Genomic DNA, 18,890 nt, shown 5'->3' with positions numbered 1-18,890 from the left:
GCAGGCCAATGCTTAAACTACTGAGCTGTCCCTCCTCCCAACTGGGGGCAAATTGCCAAGGTGGCCTACATAAGGCAGCCAGCATTCCTGGAGGAATGGACTCAACACTCCACTGCTGCACCTCACATTGCATCGTTGTGAATGGACACAGCCTTATGTCACGCTGCCCCCAGCTACTGTAGCTCATTGTCAGGACAGTTTTACCTGGTACATTCAAAAGCATCCCTTTCTACTCTCACCCCGTGTCTCCTGGGGGGCTCTCTAGGGGTAATTCCTCTCCCTCTGAGGTGTTTATCTGCTGGGTATGGATCTCTTCATTTGCCAACTCTCGCCCGCCTGAGCGTGGCCTCTTGCAATGAGGAGGGACATTCTGCTCAGCTGGCAGCAAACACTCTGGCTGTGAATTTTCCAGTGTACTCTGGAGTGTGAAGGGTTTTTCTGGGCTGCATACACATGCCCTGCTTCCTGATGAGCCTCTCGGTTATTCTTTTTGGAGGGAGGCTCGCAGACATAAAGCATGCAGCGGTTCCCATCATTTATGCCATTTGATGCAAATTGAATTGAAATGTTGGGGCCTCGATTGTTTTGCTGATTCAGTGATTAAGTTTGGGATCTCACAATGATCATCTCCAGAGCTGCAACACCTGGGTACCTGACCGCTCTCTGGGCTCCCCCCGCCCAGTCATTCGCCAGGGTCTGGCGCCCTAGCGCAGAGTGGATGCCATGAAATCTCATTGTTCTCCTCTGAAGGGAAGAAAAGTTATCAAAGATCCCTGCTGTTCGTAATGGAGCATTTGCCGGTAGTACCAGTGCCCCAGCATCTCAGCTAAATTCATTTCTCTTGCTGAGGTGAAGTAAAGAGCAGATTTTTCTGATTTAACCCACAACAGGTGGATCTGATTTGTCATTTGTGAGAAGGGCACATGTGTGGTGCGGGGGGGTATCTGTTTGTGTCATGGTCTGTGAGCAGAACTGTGTTTGCTGTCTGTGTATAGAATCTTTGCATGTGAATCTGTCCCCGTGTCTGTCTAAGTCTCTGTGAGAATCTCTGTTTGGTTTTTGTTTGTGTGAGTGTCTGTATATCTGTGTGTCTGCCTGTTGAGTCTGTGTGTGTATCAGTCTGTATATGCATGTGTTTGTGTGTCTGTCTGTAAATCTGTGTGTATTTGTGTGTGTCTGTGTCTGTGTTTGAGTTTGTGTGTGTGTGTAGTAGTAGAGAATAAATAGGCTTTCCTTCCCTGCTCAGGTAATAACTGCAATTTTGCTTTTCTAAAGAAGTTTGAATCCCAGCCACCTCAGCGTGATTAGAGATGCCATTGGGAAGCTAACGGATCATGTCTCTCCTCTCTCTGTCTCTCTTTTCTCTAGAGCCGAAGTAGTAATAAATGGCTCTTCATCTCCAGCTGTTGTTGACAGAAGTAATGAAAGCATTAAGCACATTAAACCAGCTTCATTCAGATGGAGACACAACCAGACACTCTCTTTGAAGATCAGGTACTGGTAATTACCTATAGGACAAGAGACAGATTTGGTCCTCTCCAGTGCAAGCTGGCAAATTGCCTCAGTATATCATCTAAAGAAGTCAAGAAAGAAATAAAATGTTTATCTCCTGCTGGGCTAGCCTTCATATCTGTAAGCGATCGCTTGGAAATGAATTCCCAGCTCAGCTGGGTGGCTTCGCATTAACAGAGCGACACACGCTTGAGCCTCCACTCTTGGAGACAAGCAGAGGCCAGAGTGCGCTGCAGATTCACCATGATAAGCCACTCCTGGGGGGAAGGAAATCTGCCACCTTGTGAGTAAATACAGTGCCCCCTGCTGGCGGAAAGCAGAGCGGCAGTGATGGGCTTGTTAAGGACCTGCTCTGGTGGAAAAGGGGGCATGGGAGATGCATACATTAAGGTGGGGAGCCATTTTATAGCACACATGGGGTAGCAAGTGGAATGCTAAAGTCTGAGTGGCTCCTGAAGGCTGTCAGTCTCTCTGCAGCCAGGCTGTGGAGCATAGACAAGCAGGACGAGGGTGCTTTGCAGTCATAGGCCGTGCCGCAAGCTTTCCCTAGATCTGTTTTATTTCCTTCCCGAAGGAAACAGATCTTGAAGTTCCTGGATGCGGAGAAGGACATCTCGGTGCTGAAGGGGACCCTGAAGCCCGGGGACGTCATCCACTACGTCTTTGACAGGGACAGCACCATGAACGTCTCCCAGAACCTCTATGAGCTGCTGCCAAGGACCTCGCCCCTGAAGGGCAAGCACTTCCGGACCTGCGCCATCGTGGGCAACTCGGGGATCCTGCTGAACAGTGGCTGCGGGAGAGAGATCGACGCTCACAGCTTCGTCATCAGGTAGTGAGGGGTCAGAGAGGCCATGCCTCCCCTACAGCAGAGCTCCTACTCACTCCCACAAAACACACGGGGATCCAGGGATGGGACCCCCAGGCTCCAAGCCAGGTGACTGGGCCAGAGCCTTTCCTGTCACTGGGGGACTGACAGAGTGCTGCATATCCCAGCCCCCCTGCCTCCGCCCACGCTCCCCCTTCCCACGGTGTGCACTAAATAGTGCAGGGAGCCCCCTTGTCAGGGCGGGAAGGATGGGCACCAAACAAAACCCAGCAGGGGAGTGTTTAATATGAATTCAAAGAGATGGAAACAGTCGGCAAAGGAGCCAGGGCTGTGATGTACCCAGAGTGCCTCAGAAGTGGGCCTTGCACAACATCACAAGCCTGCCCGCCACAACCTGACGCACTCCACAACCACACACTGTCAAACACGCACTCCATCCACACAAACACCCCTCAAGTCATGAACACCTCCACCATCACCCTTCCATACCCTCACAGACACACACATCCTTCTCACACACCCGCCACTCACACCCTAACACACACTGTGCCCCGCCCACCTTACAAACACACACATCTTCTCATATACACCACTCCCTTTCTAGAACACGCTCCGCTCCCACACCGTGGCAGAGAAGTACACCAACACTGATGACACGCATCAGGCAAACCCCCCAGATGCAAGCAAACCCTATCCTGCACACCCCTACAGACAAATACATCATTCCTACACAAACACCCTCTACCTTCTCCCACTGTCACCCACACACACCCCAACTCAATCCTCCCTCACATGCACCACCTCCACCCGAATACACTCTCTGTTCTTTCACATAAACACACTCACACGTACACAAGCCACCATGCACACACAGACGTACCACGCCCTCTGCCCCTCCAGAAACACATACAATCCCTACACAAGCCAAACATGTACCATACCCTCGCCTCTCACACACATGCACACACACACAGTAAATTGTCAAAATAGTACTTTGCAGTAGCAAACAGAGAGAAGGAGCAGAGCCTGCCTCTTTATCCCTTAAGCCCATGCAGATGTGTTAGCTGAGAGCTCTGCATGTCTGCTGGTGATTTATGTCTGTGCAGACATTTGCTTCCTGGCAAGTCTATTATGGAGACAGCCCAATCTATCAGTGACTTATAAAGGCAGTCCTGCGTGTGACATGGGAATGAAGATAATGCCACCTCTGCCCTCTGGACGAACACAGCCAACCCAACCGTCCTGTGTGTCAGAGTGGAACCCAGGGCCTCTCTCTGATCTTTGGGGAATGTGCTCCGGAGAGTTTGCTCGGCAGCTTGAAATGGAACAAAAGCCAGCCTAGAAAACAAAGGCTGTCGTGGTCACAGCAAGGGTTAGGCCAGTGGTCTTATGGCAGTGAGAACTGTCCTAGGCAAGGTCTACACTAGGAATGAGTATAGCAGGGGTCGGCAACCTTTGGCATGCGGCTCACCGGGGAAGCACCCTGGAGAACCGGGCTGGTTTATTTACCTGCCGCGTCTGCAGGTTCGGACGATCACGGCTCCCACTGGCTGCAGTTCGCCGTCCCAGGCCAATGGGGACGGCAGGAGGCAGCAGCCAGCACATCCCTCAGCCCGCATCGCTTCCCGCCGCCCCCATTGGCCCAGAGTGGCGAACTGCAGCCAGTGGGAGCCGCGATCGGCCGAACCTGTGGACGCGGCAGGTAAACAAACTTACCCCGGCGAGCTGCATGCCAAAGGTTGCCGACCCCTGGAGTATAGTAAGGTCGACTGATGGGCTGATTTTTTTGCAACATTTCTGTGACTAAAGTCCTAGTGCAGACACAGTTACATAAAAGTGATTTTGCCATGTAACTTATTTTGCTCAGGGAACAAGAATAAGCTATACTGGCAAAAGCACTTTTTGCTGGTACAAACTGAGTATACACCAGGAGGGTTTGCCGGTACAACTAAACCTGCATAGCCATGTCAGCCAGCCTTTTCTAGTGCAGACTAGGCTCCAGCAGAGATAGCTGGGGCCTGCGTTCCTGGGCACACAGATTGCCATGTCTTTGGCTTTCAGTTCCTATATTTCCTTTGAGTTTATTAGCCATTAAGGCAGCTTGTCCTAATGATCAGAGCAAGGACCTAGGAATCAGGAACCTTGTAGCCTATTTCTCACTGTGCGTACCCTTGAGTAAGTCACTTAGACTGATAGACTTTAAGATCAGAAGGGACCATTGTGATCATCTAGTCTGACCTCCTGCACATTGCAAGCCACAGACCCTTGCTCACCCACTCCTGTAATAGACCCTAACCTCTTGCTGAGATACTGAAGTCCTCAAATCATGGTTTAAAGACCGTAAGTTACAGAGAATTCACCACTTACACTAGTTTAAACTGCAGGTGACCCGTGCCCCATGCTGCAGAGGAAGGCAACAAAAACCCAGGGTTTCTGCCAATCTGACCCACATGAAAATTCCTTCCCGACCCCATATCTGGCGATCAGTTACACATGAGTAAGACCCACCAGGCAGATACCTGGGAAAGAATTCTTTGTAGTAACTCAGATCCTTCCCCATCTAGTGTCCCGTCTCCAGCTATTGGGGAGTTTTGCTACTGGTAGTTGCTGATGGGCCACATGCCATTGTAGGCAGTCCCATCATTCCAGCCTCTCCATGAATTTATCAAGCTCAGTCTTAAAGCCAGTTAAGTTTTTCACCCCCACTGCTCCCCTTGGAAGGCTGTTCCAGAACTTCACTTCTCTGATGGTTACAAACCTTCACCTATTTTCAAGCCTAAACTTGTTGATGGCCAGTTTATATGTATTTGTTCTTGTGTCCACATTGGCACTTAACTTAAATAACTCCTCTCCCTCCCATGTATTTATCCCTCTGACGAGAGCAATCATATCTGCCCTCAGCCTTCTTTTGGTTAGGCTAAACAAGCCAAGCTCATTGAGTCTCCTATCAGAAGGTAGGTTTCCAATTCCTCAGATCATCCTAATAGCCCTTCTCTGCACCTGTTCCAGTTTGAATTAATCTTTCTTTGAATTCAACATAGACTAGAACTGCATCCAGGTCTTTCTCCTCCTCTGCATGTGATAGGCAGCATGGGGGTGATCTGGGGTTTTCAGCACATTGCCAGAAGCATAGCAACCTTTCAGGGCCCTGAGAGGCCACATCAGCTGCTCACACACTCCATTCTGCCAGCACCAGGCTCTGGTGCATAGTAATGTGTCAGTAGAGTCATCTGTCCAGCACTCAAAATGACAGAAATAAGGGACTTGGATTCCACAGTCAGGAGCAACAGGGAAAGGGGGTGATCTTGTCCCAGCTCGAGGCAAATGCAGCCCTCAGTCTCAGTGCCTCACGGCTTTCCTTGCCCTCGCATGTGGGCTGGAATCACAGACAGAATAAGTGCGAGGAGTTTCCAGAGCAGCAGGAGTGAATTCCTTTTGTGCGCATGCATGTGTGCGTGCGTCCATTCTTACATTGCACAAAGGTTTCTCAAGATCACAGCCCCTAAGCAGCCTGGCCCTCTGGAGCCCACAATCACTGATATCCCAGGCCTCCACCTCCTGCTGGTATCCCTAGCATAGCTGGTGCCATGGGGTCTGCTGTTTAGCACAGTCGCCAGGCAGGGAAGAGGGGACTCGGGATAATATTACTCCAGCCAGGCTAGAACTAAGGACCACAGGTGTCACATTGTCATTCCGGGCGAGATGGAAACACTCTCACAGGATATCACTAGCCCTTCCAATTAGAGCAGCTCTCTGCATGCTCCGGTGCTGTACATTCCTTGGAGTGCCTTGCCGAGTCACGAGAGATGGGTGTCTCAGTGCACACACTCACAAGCATGCACAGCCCCCTGGTGCCCCCTCTGTTTTCGGTCAGGTTCAGCTCCAGCAGGAGGGACCACTGGAACGAGCCAGCCTTGGCCCACTCTGCTCCTCAGCCACTGCGGCTTTCCTGGGGCTACACGACCAGCTGTTCTCTCCTCCCAGTGGTGGGTGCTGCTCCTGTGAGCTGCTGGCTTTGTGAGTCTCCCGTTTCTCCTGGTGCACGTGTCATCCTCAGAGGTAACAGTGGACTCTGCACCTCTCACACCACTTGACATTCATAATGTGATGTTGTGATACTGATGCAATAAGACACACAAGACCTCTGTTGCAGAGTGGGTTTCCCTGCTCTGGAAAAATCACTTCAAATTTGTCATAGCAGTAAACATAGGTATTTTGTTACCTTGTGTTTGTTAGCTGTGCACATGAAAAGATACAGGTCGGTACAAGCACACACATGCACCAAAAATTCATGCCCTGGGACATTTATGAACACACACACACACACACGTTAGCACTTTCAGAAGCCAATGTGGACCTGTATAAGCAGAGATGTAGCCATTCACCAGCTGTGCAGACATGCGTGCATACATAGACCTGTGCACACAGATGCACACATGCACAGGCACACACCTTCCCCACGTTCTTGCCTGGTACACACACGCTTTCTGAGTGTGCTCTGCCCATAGTGGTTTTTCTGTATTAAAACCGTCGCCTTGACCTGAATGGCTACTATAACATTCCAATACTGTGTGCTCTGAAACCTCATTAGCAACATAGCCAGATGCCCAGGGGTCATCAGTTAGTCACTGATATTCCTAGCAGGCTCTTGATAGGTCATGTTCTAGGGAATTGGTAATGGGATGCAGAAGGTCTTTCCTCAGAGTATCTGCCATGACTCTGACCTGGGGTTGTAGTGACTGAAAGGCATTTCATGTCAATCGCAGACTCCACCAATAGGCAAGTGCCTTCATCACAATAATGCTCCCCTGCTCTTTATAAAACATTAACCAATCCTCATAACATCCCTCTGGTGTTGTTATCTCTATGTTCAGGCAGAGGTCACTGTCTATGGGATTTGCCCCGAGTCACACAGGAAGTCAGTGGCAGAGGCAGGAGTCACAGTGAGGCATTCCTGGTCCCTGGAACTGTGCTCAGCCACCACCCCAGACTGCCTCGTCACCACCACTCTCCTCGGGCACCGTTTGGCCCCTTTGGTGGTGGTCTCTGCGAAGAGAGGGCAAAGACTGACTGAGCCCTGGAGAATGAGCTCCGCTCTCATCCTTCCAGGGCAGGATCGCAGCACACTGCCACGGGGCGTTGCGAGGAAGCTTGCCCTGACGCTGCCTGGACTGTACCTGTGCAACCCCAGGACTGGCAATCAGGCGACTAACGTTCGTCCTTCCCCTTCCCTGAAGCACACCGTGACGCTCTCTCTTGTGTTGCAGGTGTAATCTGGCCCCTGTTCAGGAATATGCCTGGGACGTGGGGATGAAGACAGACCTTGTGACTATGAATCCCTCTGTCATCCAGCGTGCCTTCGAGGACCTGGTGAACGAGACCTGGCGGGAGAAGCTGCAGCAGCGCCTCCACAGCCTCAACGGCAGCATCCTCTGGATCCCCGCATTCATGGCCAAAGGGGGCAAGGAGCGCGTGGAGTGGGTCAATGAGCTCATCCTCAAGCACCGCATCAACGTCCGCACCGCCTACCCCTCGCTGCGCCTGCTGCACGCCGTCCGAGGGTGAGAACTGCCTGGCTCCCCGGCCCTCTTGCTGAGCCGAGACACTGTCGCGTCTTTAATGACAAGGATGGGTTATGGGGACCTGCGGCTTTTTTTGGCTGATCTATTACCAGTTTTCGGCAATTACACACTTATGTGCTGCAGACCCAACAAAGCAGTGCGTTCCTGATATTTTTTAGTAGCTGGTATCTCAGGAACCTCTCGAGTGAGAGTGCTTTGTACTGGAGCTGGCTTGAGCCAAACCCACTACAAATCTCTGTGTTTTATTCTGCAGACCACCAGGAAGGGCTCGGTGGGCAATGGATGGTCCATAGACCAGAGCTGGAGAACCCTTGCTTTAGATAAGTTGCAAGCTGAGGCTCACAGCTCTGGTCCCATTGCACAAAGTGTTTGTTTATAGCCCTGGGATTTGGGGTGATAGCAAACCTTACACCCGTGTCCCTGGTCCCTCAGACTGTGAATGCTGTGTTGACTCTAAGCCTGAATTTCTGATCAGTGTAACTTTCAGACCTGCAGTTTGACTGGCATATTTGTTGTTTTCCGGTGAGGAATTTGTGCTGTGGTCAGCTTAGCTAGTGATTAATCTTCTCGCTTCTTTCTCATTCTTCTGTCTCGGTCACAGGCATGGACTTCACAGAGCTAGTTGGATCAGGAGATTGGGAATGGGCTACAGAGCCTTTCATTGATTTCAATCTAGCCTGGGACAGGAGTGAAGGAAAGTTGCTACCATCTGATGGCTATTCCAGAATAGCCCGTGTGAAATTACTTTGGTTTCAGCCCCCTTCTTGGTGGATATGCATTCACCTCATAAAACCCATCACTGTGAGTGGCAACTTCATTGCCAGTCTCAAGTGAGAGGCCAAGGATTGGATGGGCTTTAATTTCCTTTTACGCCTCAGGAGGTTAAGTCTAGGGGAAGCGATGTGAGGGGACCTTCTGGTCTACCTTCTCTGTGAATAGAGGGACTCGCAGGCTGTCAGGCTGGTTCTTCTCCCCAGTGTTATCAATACAGACTCCTTCTCCCTTTTTATTTCTGGCTCTCTCTATTACATCCCCCGTCCCCTGGAAACGTTGCAGGCTTAGTAGTGCTGAGGATGCAGTGAAGTTCTTCTGCTCCCTGTTTTAATGGCTTCAGATCCAAAACTGAAGCTGAAGGTCTGAGGGTTCCTACTAAAGCCTCCTGAGATCACAGGCTCTCCAGAGATAAACAAGAACTTCCCTAGAACAGACTTTCTTCTTCACAGAGCCAGGGGGGAGCTGGCGTAACAGCTAAGGACTGTCCTCATCTACCATTGCAACACTGCATGGAGATGCAACATCATCAGGTTGTGGCAACACTGAGGAATTGGTAATTGTCCTGCAGGCTGGGATGGGGTGGTCGGTCGTGGGCTCGGCTATGAAGTGCAGCACTGTTGTGTGGACTTGGTGTTGGCCCTACTGCTCTGGCAGAGAGAGCCAAAGAGAAGGCTGAGGTGGTCAGTCACGTTGTTTGTACAAGGTGCTCTGGTGATGTGGTGCTATGGGCCAGGTGAATAGATTAGATTAATGATGGATGGATGGAATGGAATAGAGGAGAAGTTGTCGCCCGCTTTGTCAGTGGAGCCTCAGGTGAGTGGGAGTTAGCCATGACATGTATGTGTCGTTCAGGTCAGATGAGCAGCAGTTTAGGCACCAAGACAAAGGGGTTTATTAATGCAGGAGTGAGGCTTCCATGTAAACCAAAGAGGGAGAAAAGGAGAATCCACAGGGTACTGGGCAGCTGGACCATGATCCGTCAGTGTGGACTATTAGAGGTGATCCAAGCTTTGCTCTCTGAAGCGGGGGTCAGCAGCAGCCCCTTCCTTCCAGATGTTTTTTCCCCTCTCCTGGGATGTGAAGTTGTGCACACACCTGTCTGCACGTGCACTCCCCTCCCACCGCCCCTTTGTGGCTTTGCCTCCCCCACGAGTGTTGTTTTTCCTCCCAGAGTGGTGGTGTCTGTTTCTGTACGTTTGATCCGTTGATCTGCGCTTCGTAGAGCCTTATCCCAGCCTGGGGGCGCAGAACAGTCAGCACCGAGCGTGCACTCAGGGCAGCTCCTGGGAACACACCTGAGGGCCGGCGTGTGTATGAAGGGAGCAGGGGCTGGTTTTCAGCAGAAACAAACCCAAAGGACTATTGATCGCATGTTTGCACAGGTGTGTGACTCAGAGCACTGCCACCTGAGCAGACAGCAGCCTCCTTGGGGCCCTTTGGCCGGACAACAGGGAAAGGAGGATCCTGCTGTCTGGATTAACCACAAATGGGGATCAGAATGAATTCCTGCTTTCGCCTGGCAGGGCGGTGGTTTCCTTGGGCTCAGAGGACTCTCAGGCAGGAGAGTCACTATCCAAGGAAGGGGAGGAAGGATCCCACAGGACACAGGAGGCACAAAATATAACCCAAACCTTGAGCTATTTCCAGCTATAATTGACTTACTTTCATCTGTCAAAATAAAATTAAGCTTCTGTAATAAGCCCTTTAAATCAACAGGCTGCTAATCCTATGATTGCAGCGCATCCCTGTGCCAGAAACTCCCCACAGGAGATGCTGCGTGAGATATTGGCAAGGGCCTTGTGGTGTCTCCGGCTGGGAGGAGAGCAGAGCGTAGGAGTCGCTCCATGGGCCTGGTACTGGATCTCGCCTACTGATGCTGCAGCTCATTCGCTGGTTGGCCTAGCCCTGCAGAACGGCTCCTTGCAGCAGCAACCCATCAAGCTGGCCTGGAGGCCTCTGGCACACAAAGCAAGCCAAACGGAGGCCTGTCAGGGCTTGACGGGGAGCTGATGGATATTGTGCTCTCCCGTGTGTCTCCTGAAATAAACCAGATGCAAGGCTGCCAAGAGGAGCTGCACTCGGCCTGCACGGTGCAGCTGCTAGAGAAGAGGGGCTGGCGATCCTAAGTGAACGACGGGATGGCGGAGCCACAAAGCATGAACACCCTAGAACCCTGGGGCCGTGGAAGTGCCAGGCTCAGCAGTGCTTCGGGCAGCCCCTAGGTGGCGTCTCTCGGTGCAATTGGGGATGAGTTCTCAGGGCCTCTTTCTGCGCATGCTCCCTTGCTCTGGGATCGAGTTCCCTGCCAGCAGAACTTGGTGACTATCCAGGATACAGAAAGTGACAGTGTAAGGAATCTGGTGGGATCTGTGGGAAAGGGGGAACCACACCGGAACGCTAGGAAAGAACATCCTTCTCTCGGCCTTCTGAAAATGCTTCCTGTGAGCGCGGGTGTCCAGCCAGACAGCACCAGTCAAACCAGGAGGCAGATGCAATGCCCAGTACAAGGATGGGTGCCTAGTAAGGCCATGGCACTGGTGCACTGCCCAGTACAAGGATGGGTGCCCAGTAAGGCCATGGCAATGGTGCACTGCCCGGTGCTAGGACGGGTGCCCAGTAAGGCCGTGCACTGCCTGGTGCTAGGACGGGTGCCCAGAAAGGCCATGGCACTGGTGCACTGCTCAGTGCTAGGATGGGTGCCCAGTAAGGCCGTGCACTGCCTGGTGCCTAGGATGGGTGCCCAGTAAGGCCATGGCACTGGTGCACTGCCCAGTGCTAGGATGGGTGCCCAAGAAGGCCAGAGCATTGGTGCACAGGAGGCTTGCAAAGGGAAGCTGGATATATATTGACCGGGCATAGACTGCTGATCCTAAGTACCACATTGGCCTCCCATTCACTGAGGCTCTGGGCTGCCAGTCTGGGCTCTGGGCTGCCAGTCTTTTCTCCCCTCCCAGTTTCAGGCAGGCGCAGGTGGCATGACTGGTCAGAGCTACAGCAGAGGCCACTGGGCTACTTAAAGGCTTCAGGGGCCAGGACCCGCAGCCAATGAAGTGAGCAGCAGAAGGGCAGAATCGCTGGCTCTTCCCGAAACTAGTCACATCTGTAATGAGATGGCAGAGATGAGAGGAAATGAAGAGAGCTGGCAGCTGGTACTGAACAGAGCTAATTCAATTACAGCCACAGAGTCAGCTCAACCCCACCAAGAGGATCAGCCCTGCAGCCATGAAGGCAACAGACTGACCTGCCCTCCCACTCTGGCTCTTGTACCTGTCAGCCCAGCAGCGGGAGAACAAGCCTGCAAACTGAGAGCTAACGAATGACTAATGCTGCATCATTGCAATCCTGACTCCAGGTCACCCTCAGGGACACAGGGCTGGATACAGGCACCGCGGAGGGTTAGCCACTCGCTGGCTTGGAGAGCGGCTGGCGGGTGAATTTCCAGTGGGACCATTTGTTATTAAACCCTCGCAGGGCCGGGGTCTGCACAGGATAACAGGAATGCAGTGACCGTTCCTGAGGGATGTTCAGAACTGGCTGTGAGGGTAGAACATCTTGGGATTTGTGAGCTTTGAGCCAGCTTGAGCTGAATGTCACCAAGACAGGGCGGGGGAGAAAGAGCTGTGGACTGTTTGCCAGCCAAGCAACCCTGACGCTTAGAGTTCCTAAAGATTCCATTAGCACTCTTTGGAGAGAGACAGTTGTGTCTTAAGCACATTCCAGCGATGGTAAATAAATTCCTTCTCCGGTTCCACCAGATACATTACAGTTCCTCATTCCCTGCGCCCGGCTAACCAGCTTCTGTCTTCCACCCAGAGAAGGCTGCATTTCAGTGGTGGCTGGAACAAGATCTCGCCCGTTCGCGCAGAAAGCATGTTGGAATCCTTTGGAAGGAAATGTGAATACCCACATGCATCTGACGAAGTGGGTATTCACCCACGAAAGCTCATGCTCCAATGCTTCTGTTAGTCTGTAAGCTGCCACAGGACTCTTTGTCGCTTTTTACAGATCCAGACTAACACGGCTGCCCCTCTGATAATTGGAAGGAAAGGCACTGTTGTAAATGTAAAATATTGATTATTATCATCCTCCGCGATGGCAGCCGAAACGTCACTTCTCTGGCTAGGAGTGCGCTTTAAATGAGCACCCTGAGGGCCGTGCTGTGGAGCAGGGTCTCGGGAATTCCAGATGATTTGCGGAGCAGGCAAAGGGGGCGTCTTTCTGCAGTCAGACATGACAAGCTGCGCATCCCTAGGGTTTGGATGGGGTTCTAAGGCAGGAGGCCAACGGAGCATGAACCTCTTGCCCTGAGGGCCACAGGGAAGGAGACTGTGGCAGTTCTGAAATGGTATTTCTACCTAGGAGTAAGAATAGCCCCACCTAGAAGCATGGGGCTCAATCTTTCATCACACCTGCAGCCAGCACTCCAGGGCAGCCCTGGGGCCATGAGGTTCCTGGAATGCACAAGCACTTCAGAGTGATTCTGAAAAACGCCAAGCTGGCAAGGGGCATGTGGAATTGAGGGGTTCTCTCGCAGGCTGGAAAGCAAGCGGGCCGCCTGACAAGTCAGCTGTGAGTGGCTCCTAGGAGCCCTATAATCTCATTGCCAAGCAGCTTGTGTTAGAGACGTACATTTGCGAAAAGAGCAGGGTGGTGGGATTTAACTGGCTGTGTATGTGGAGGTTTGAGTGTAACTATTTTTATAGAAGGTTGATGGACACATTTCATTGTCTGTTTTGGCATTATCACTATACCCATCACCATGACCTCCAGGTGCTGGAGCATTTCTAATTGTATTGGCTTTTTATTAACACCCTCTGTTAAAAACTAGATAAATCAATATTAGCCCGAACCTACTGGAGGGGTCTCCTTTTAGGTCCAGCCTCAGAATAATGAATACGAGTCATGTGAGCTCTCTGGGGCTGGGACCCTCCTTGTGTTCTGCTTTTGTACAGACCTAGCACAAAGGGGGCCTGGCCCAGGGCTGGGGCTGCTCGGCACTACAGCGGCACAAATAATAATTAATAATAATGAGGGTGACATTCATCCCTGTGCAGAGGGGCTACACCTACGCAAAGTCTGTGCACCGCTGCCGTTCTCAAAATAAGACTTAGAGTGGGATTGAAGTGGGGCCTACGGTTTGCAGTGTCCCACCTGTAGCCTGGGGCTTTACAGATGAGGTCCCAGCTTACAAGGTGGAGTTAAAGCCAAGACATGACAAAAGAAACAGACGGGGTGGGGGAAGGTAATAGGAGGGGGATGTCTCCCCACATGGAGTGCGAGGGAAAGGCAGGCAGGCGTATAGCTCTCTTGAGAGTCACTTTCCCTCGCTCTCCTCTTTATGCTGTGAAATGTACAGTTGTCACTGCAAAGGACTGAGGTGAGCTTCAAAGGAGGAGTTGGACCACAAGGAGTGAGTTGTAAGGAAGGATCTGAATTCTGAATGAGGAGAGAGAGCGGCTGAATGGCACGGAACAGCTGTTGCATACAGTAAATGCCGAGCTGTTTACTTTCAAGGCAAGAAACGCTGTGTGATGGCTTCTCTCCCCGCAACTTGATTTTATGTCTGATCATTAGAGATGGGCCTAAGCCACACACTGAATGTGGTTGTGGATTCCAAACTCTGCACAGTGTGGGGGTTTGATCTGGCTTGTTATACAGTTAGAGCCAACTGTAAAATTGAGATCCTGATCCAGCTTTGGAATCCAAATTCCTGCCAAAGTTAAAGGGGCGTTAAGGGGATCTGGTCCCATTTCTACAGTGACCAATGCAAGTTTGATTGTTTTATGTGGCGTTCAGTTATTACATAGTTAAGGGTGGTAGATTAGGAACCTAGATTGACAGACGGAATAGGTCTGCCAGATGCTAGCCTGGTGGAAAGATGATTGTTCCTATATTTTAGGTGCATTCTGATTATGTATAGCAGCCACAGCATGCTAGGCAGATAATGGGCCAGATTCTGTTCTCAGCTACACCAACATCAATCTGGAGTAATGCAATAGATTTACTCCAGGTTTATACCAATGTAACTGAGACTAGAATTTGACCCACTGATCTGACTGGTGTATATAGGGCACATCTATAGAATGTTTCTACCAGTCAGGGACCAGCTTCTCCAGAACAGTGTGTTTGATTTTTTTTTTTATCTCACTTTTATGAATAAGTTGGTTTAAAAAGGCCTGGGGTTACATTTGTTTATTTATTTATTGTGACTTTCATCACTGAAAAACAGCAGCGGATGCTCCTATAACCTGATTTCTTGGCTGACCTGGGTTCCTTTTACCCGCTCCAGTGGCATTCTCCTATCACAGGGATTTTTCTGTTCAACTGAAAGGATACATGCAATCCAACCCAGGCCTTTGTAGGACCCATCAGCATGGGGATCAGACGTGCTGTTTAGCTGCAAATCAGCTCTCTCTGTTATTGAAACAAACAGCTGGCAGTCCCACAGTGTTGTCTGGCTGTGCAGAACTTTTCCACACAAATTACGGGCAGGCTCTATGCAGAGTGATGCTAAGCAGAGATGAGTGTAAGGGAGACTTGTGAATCCTATTGATGTGCAGGGTGGAGGAACCACCACCATCCTCAGTGGAGGCTACAGTTTCACGAAGGAGAATGACAGAGTGTTTCCCATCCATCCTGGAAGTTCACAGGACTTACTTTACAATACAGAGGCCCTGCACAGAGATCACTTCCTCCAGGGCTGGGATACAATCACTTCTGGAGTGGAACATACCAATAGTTGAACAGCACACAGTAATGCTGTACGGGGAGATTTTGGAAAACCAGCAAAGTGCCTGAAACCACTAACAGTGCTATGCCACATTTTACGAGACAAGGTGAAAAGGAATTCTGCGGGCACTGGAAATTGAATTGGAAATTGACATCAGCCCAGTGTCCTGGTCAGCTTCTAACTGGGGCAGTTATATTTGGTCTGCTTTTGGGGAAAAACCAGTGCCATGGGACCTTCCAGTGACCGCAGGGCTCAGGATCTCTGTTTTAAGTCGCCTACGAAAGATAGTCCCTCTAGCTAGGGCCGGCTTTAGGCTTATTCCACCAATTCCCCCGAATTGGGCCCCGTGCCAAGAGGGCCCTGCGCCCAGTGAGAATCCCTTCCCTGGCTAGAGGCGCCTTTTTCATTTTTACTCACCTGGCGGCGCTTCAGGTCTTCAGCGACACTTTGGCGGCGGGTCCTTCACTTGCTCCGAGTCTTTGGCGGCACTTTGGCGGCGGGTCCTTCGCTTGCTCTGGGTCTTCAGTGGCACTTAGGCGGCGGGTCCTTCAGTGCCGCTGAAGATCTGGAGCGAGTGAAGGACCCACCCCCGAAGTGCCGCCGAAGACTCGGAGCACCGCCCGGTGAGTACAAGCCCCACGTGTTTTTTTACATGTGTTTTTTTTGTTTGTTTTTGTGGGTTTTTTTAGTCATCCCTGCCAGGGCCCCGTCGAAACTGTTCGAATTGGGCCCCGTACTTCCTAAAGCCGGCCCTGGTCTAGCAATGCCACACAGGAACAATTGGTCCCAACCAGCATCACTCCCTACAGCACAAGACTGCTGGGGCTTTATTTCTTGAAGCTGTTGCCTTTTTTATTACAATCAAGTATCCGTTTAATAGTGAACAGGTCCGCCATAAGGGGCTGCATCCTGTCCTTACCGGGGACAGACATGATGATCTAACAGGGTTTTTCATCGGTAACTATTGTGGATCCTGGACAAGAATTGTTTCAGGCAGCTTTTGCCTGATGGCATTACAGTTTCTATTACTCACCCAGGCCCACCTCGACGTCAGCCCGTCTCTATGTGGCTGCTTCAGCCTCTGACGATTTATTTACAGAAATGCCATCCAGCCACCTTCTGAAGAAAGTCCAGGCTGCCAGAGTAGCGCAGGGAAGGGAGGTCTCAAGTTGCAGACTTTGCTCTTAACTGTCTCCTTTAATTGCTATCTGCTTCCATAAAACATTACACTTAATAGTTGTGGTGATTCGAGTAGCCAATTTGAAAAATAATTACTGCCTTCCTCAAGATTACCTCGCCTCTTAATTAAAATCCCGGCCCTCGCATATTAAAGGTGTACTATTGACACAGCATCCCATGTGCGCCCAGACAACCTCATTTGGGTTTGCAAAATTAATTAGTGTTTGTTTCAGTCCCCAGCTGTTCTCCCGAACTGGGGACAGCACATGCACCGGCAATGTGGATGCTGTCTAAATTGACCAGAGCAGCGAAAGAGATAAGAGAGTGATTTGTTCCTGCATAACTCATGCGGCTGCTGTTACAAGCTGCTCATTAAACAGCACCCTTGTGTCCTTTCCAGACGTCACCGGAGGAGCTCTCAGTGCCCGCAAAGCGAGGATGAGACGCATTCACCACAGTCCAGCCGGCGTCGTAGCTTGAGCGCTTTTCAATCCTTGAGCTTGTTCTTTTTAGCACATCCATCTTCTTCTCTGTCTCCAGAAGGGCCCCAAGTTGGAGCCTCCCTCCCTCCCACCTCATCCCAACTCTTCAGCACTAAGGCAGCAGGCACCTTTGCCTCCTGGCACCAGCAGGTCCCTGGACATTGAGAAGGGGAAATATTTTTCCCATGTGCCGCCCAGAAGTACTTCAGAGGATGGGCACTGCTGCTTCCAATCGCCACCTGATAATTGTAAAGTAGTAAAAGGGCTGGAACAATCTGGTTCTGGCTGAGACCATGAGAGGGTTGGAGCCAGAGTGTCAGGCTCAGTGTTCGGGGTCAGAATTTCCTATCTGCAATCCAGTACATCCCTTGGCCCGTGCCACTTCCAGCAGCTCCCGTTGCCCTGGAGCAGCGAACCACAGCCAGTGGGAGCCGCAATTAGCCAAACCTGCAGACGTGGCAGGTAAACAAACTGGCCCGGCCTCCAAGGGCTTTCCCTACACAAGCGGCATCCCAAGTTTGGGCAACACTGCCTTATGGTATAGCCACAATGCAAAAAGAACCTCACAGCAGCAAGTCTCCGAGCCTGGGGACAACTAGCTCCAGCTTGTGGAGCTCAAGCTATAGGGCTGAAAATAGAGCGTAGACGTTCCCGCTCGGGCTTGGGCCCGGGCTCCGAAACCCAGCAAGGGGGAAGGTCTCAGACCCCAGGCTCCAGCCTGTGTGAGAATATCCACAATGCTAATTTTAGCCCAGTAGCACAAGCCCCGCAGACCCGAGTCAGTTGACCTGGGTGCTCAGATGTGCTGCCGTTGGGTTTATTTTGCAGTGGAGACAGATCGAGTCTGTCTACACTGCAGTCAGAAGTGGGACTTCCGCCCGTGTTGATTTTCCTGAGCTAGCATGGCTCTAGCTAGCTTGCCTGATAACAGCAGTGAAGGCATGGCCGCACTGACTAGCTGTTGGAGGACATACCCAGGGTCCTGGGCAGGCTTCACTGCTGTTGTCATTCGAGCTACCTAGATCAAAGCAAGCTCAGCTACATCTCCATGTATTGCAGTCACATCTCTGACTGCAGGGTAGCTATACCCTTCAAGGTTCAGCTGTCCCTATGACTGGGACATTGGGTATAATTTCAGGCGTCCCATCCTTTGAAGTGGAACTTTACCAAGGCTGTGGTCCATTCATAGGTTTCTTGGGATCTATAAACAAACAACCTCTGGAAAAAAAACCTCTGATAGGTTGTGATGCAGCCAGTATTCTGCTTTGTGGGGTCGTATGACAGCCCCAGGTGTGGCACAGTATAAGATACTGTTAAGATGCCAGTGCTAGACCAGCAGCGGTAGTAGAGGGAATTTTGAGGCTGTTAAACTTCATGGCATAAATTCATCCCTGGTGTAACTCCACCAGTGTGAACAGATGAATTTGGCTTTATGGGTATCTCCAGTGTAGCTGGATTACAGTAACTTCCCTGCTGACTGACTTTCCCCGGCTTCTCAGTATTAAATGGCTGTAATAACAGACCATTTCTCTCGTTGGCTGTATCGGTCTAATGGCTGCCCTCTGGGTTGCTGTGTAAAATACACAGGCACAGCTGTTTCATGGCCACCTGTAGAATGACCCTGTGCTGCTTTACAATAGCAACGTTTGCTTTTCTCTTACTACGACATATGGGGCCAGGCCGAAGCTGCAGGGACAGTGGCTCTGAGCAGGGCTATTCAGAGGCAGCCGCACAATGCCCATGGCCATGTTTCTTTCCCTGTCAGACCCTGGAAGCAGCATCCCTCTCAGATGCTGTCTGGC

The 18,890-nt window shown here is 51.1% G+C and overlaps 1 protein-coding gene across 2 annotated transcripts in view; it reads left to right on the top strand.

The window, feature by feature from the left end:
• Positions 1-18,890, top strand: part of ST8SIA2 (ST8 alpha-N-acetyl-neuraminide alpha-2,8-sialyltransferase 2) — a 40,623-nt gene that overhangs the window by 17,665 nt on the left and 4,068 nt on the right. For both annotated transcript variants that reach the window (XM_044981246.1, XM_044981247.1), the window contains exons 3-5: positions 1,369-1,494; positions 2,087-2,344; positions 7,609-7,902. In XM_044981246.1, the coding sequence (XP_044837181.1) occupies positions 1,369-1,494; positions 2,087-2,344; positions 7,609-7,902 (678 nt within the window). The remainder of the gene's footprint in view (positions 1-1,368; positions 1,495-2,086; positions 2,345-7,608; positions 7,903-18,890) is intronic.

Source organism: Mauremys mutica, chromosome 11 (genome assembly GCF_020497125.1).
Source record: "Mauremys mutica isolate MM-2020 ecotype Southern chromosome 11, ASM2049712v1, whole genome shotgun sequence".
Classification (NCBI taxonomy): domain Eukaryota; kingdom Metazoa; phylum Chordata; order Testudines; family Geoemydidae; genus Mauremys; species Mauremys mutica.
This window is presented reverse-complemented; position numbering and strand designations above follow the sequence as displayed.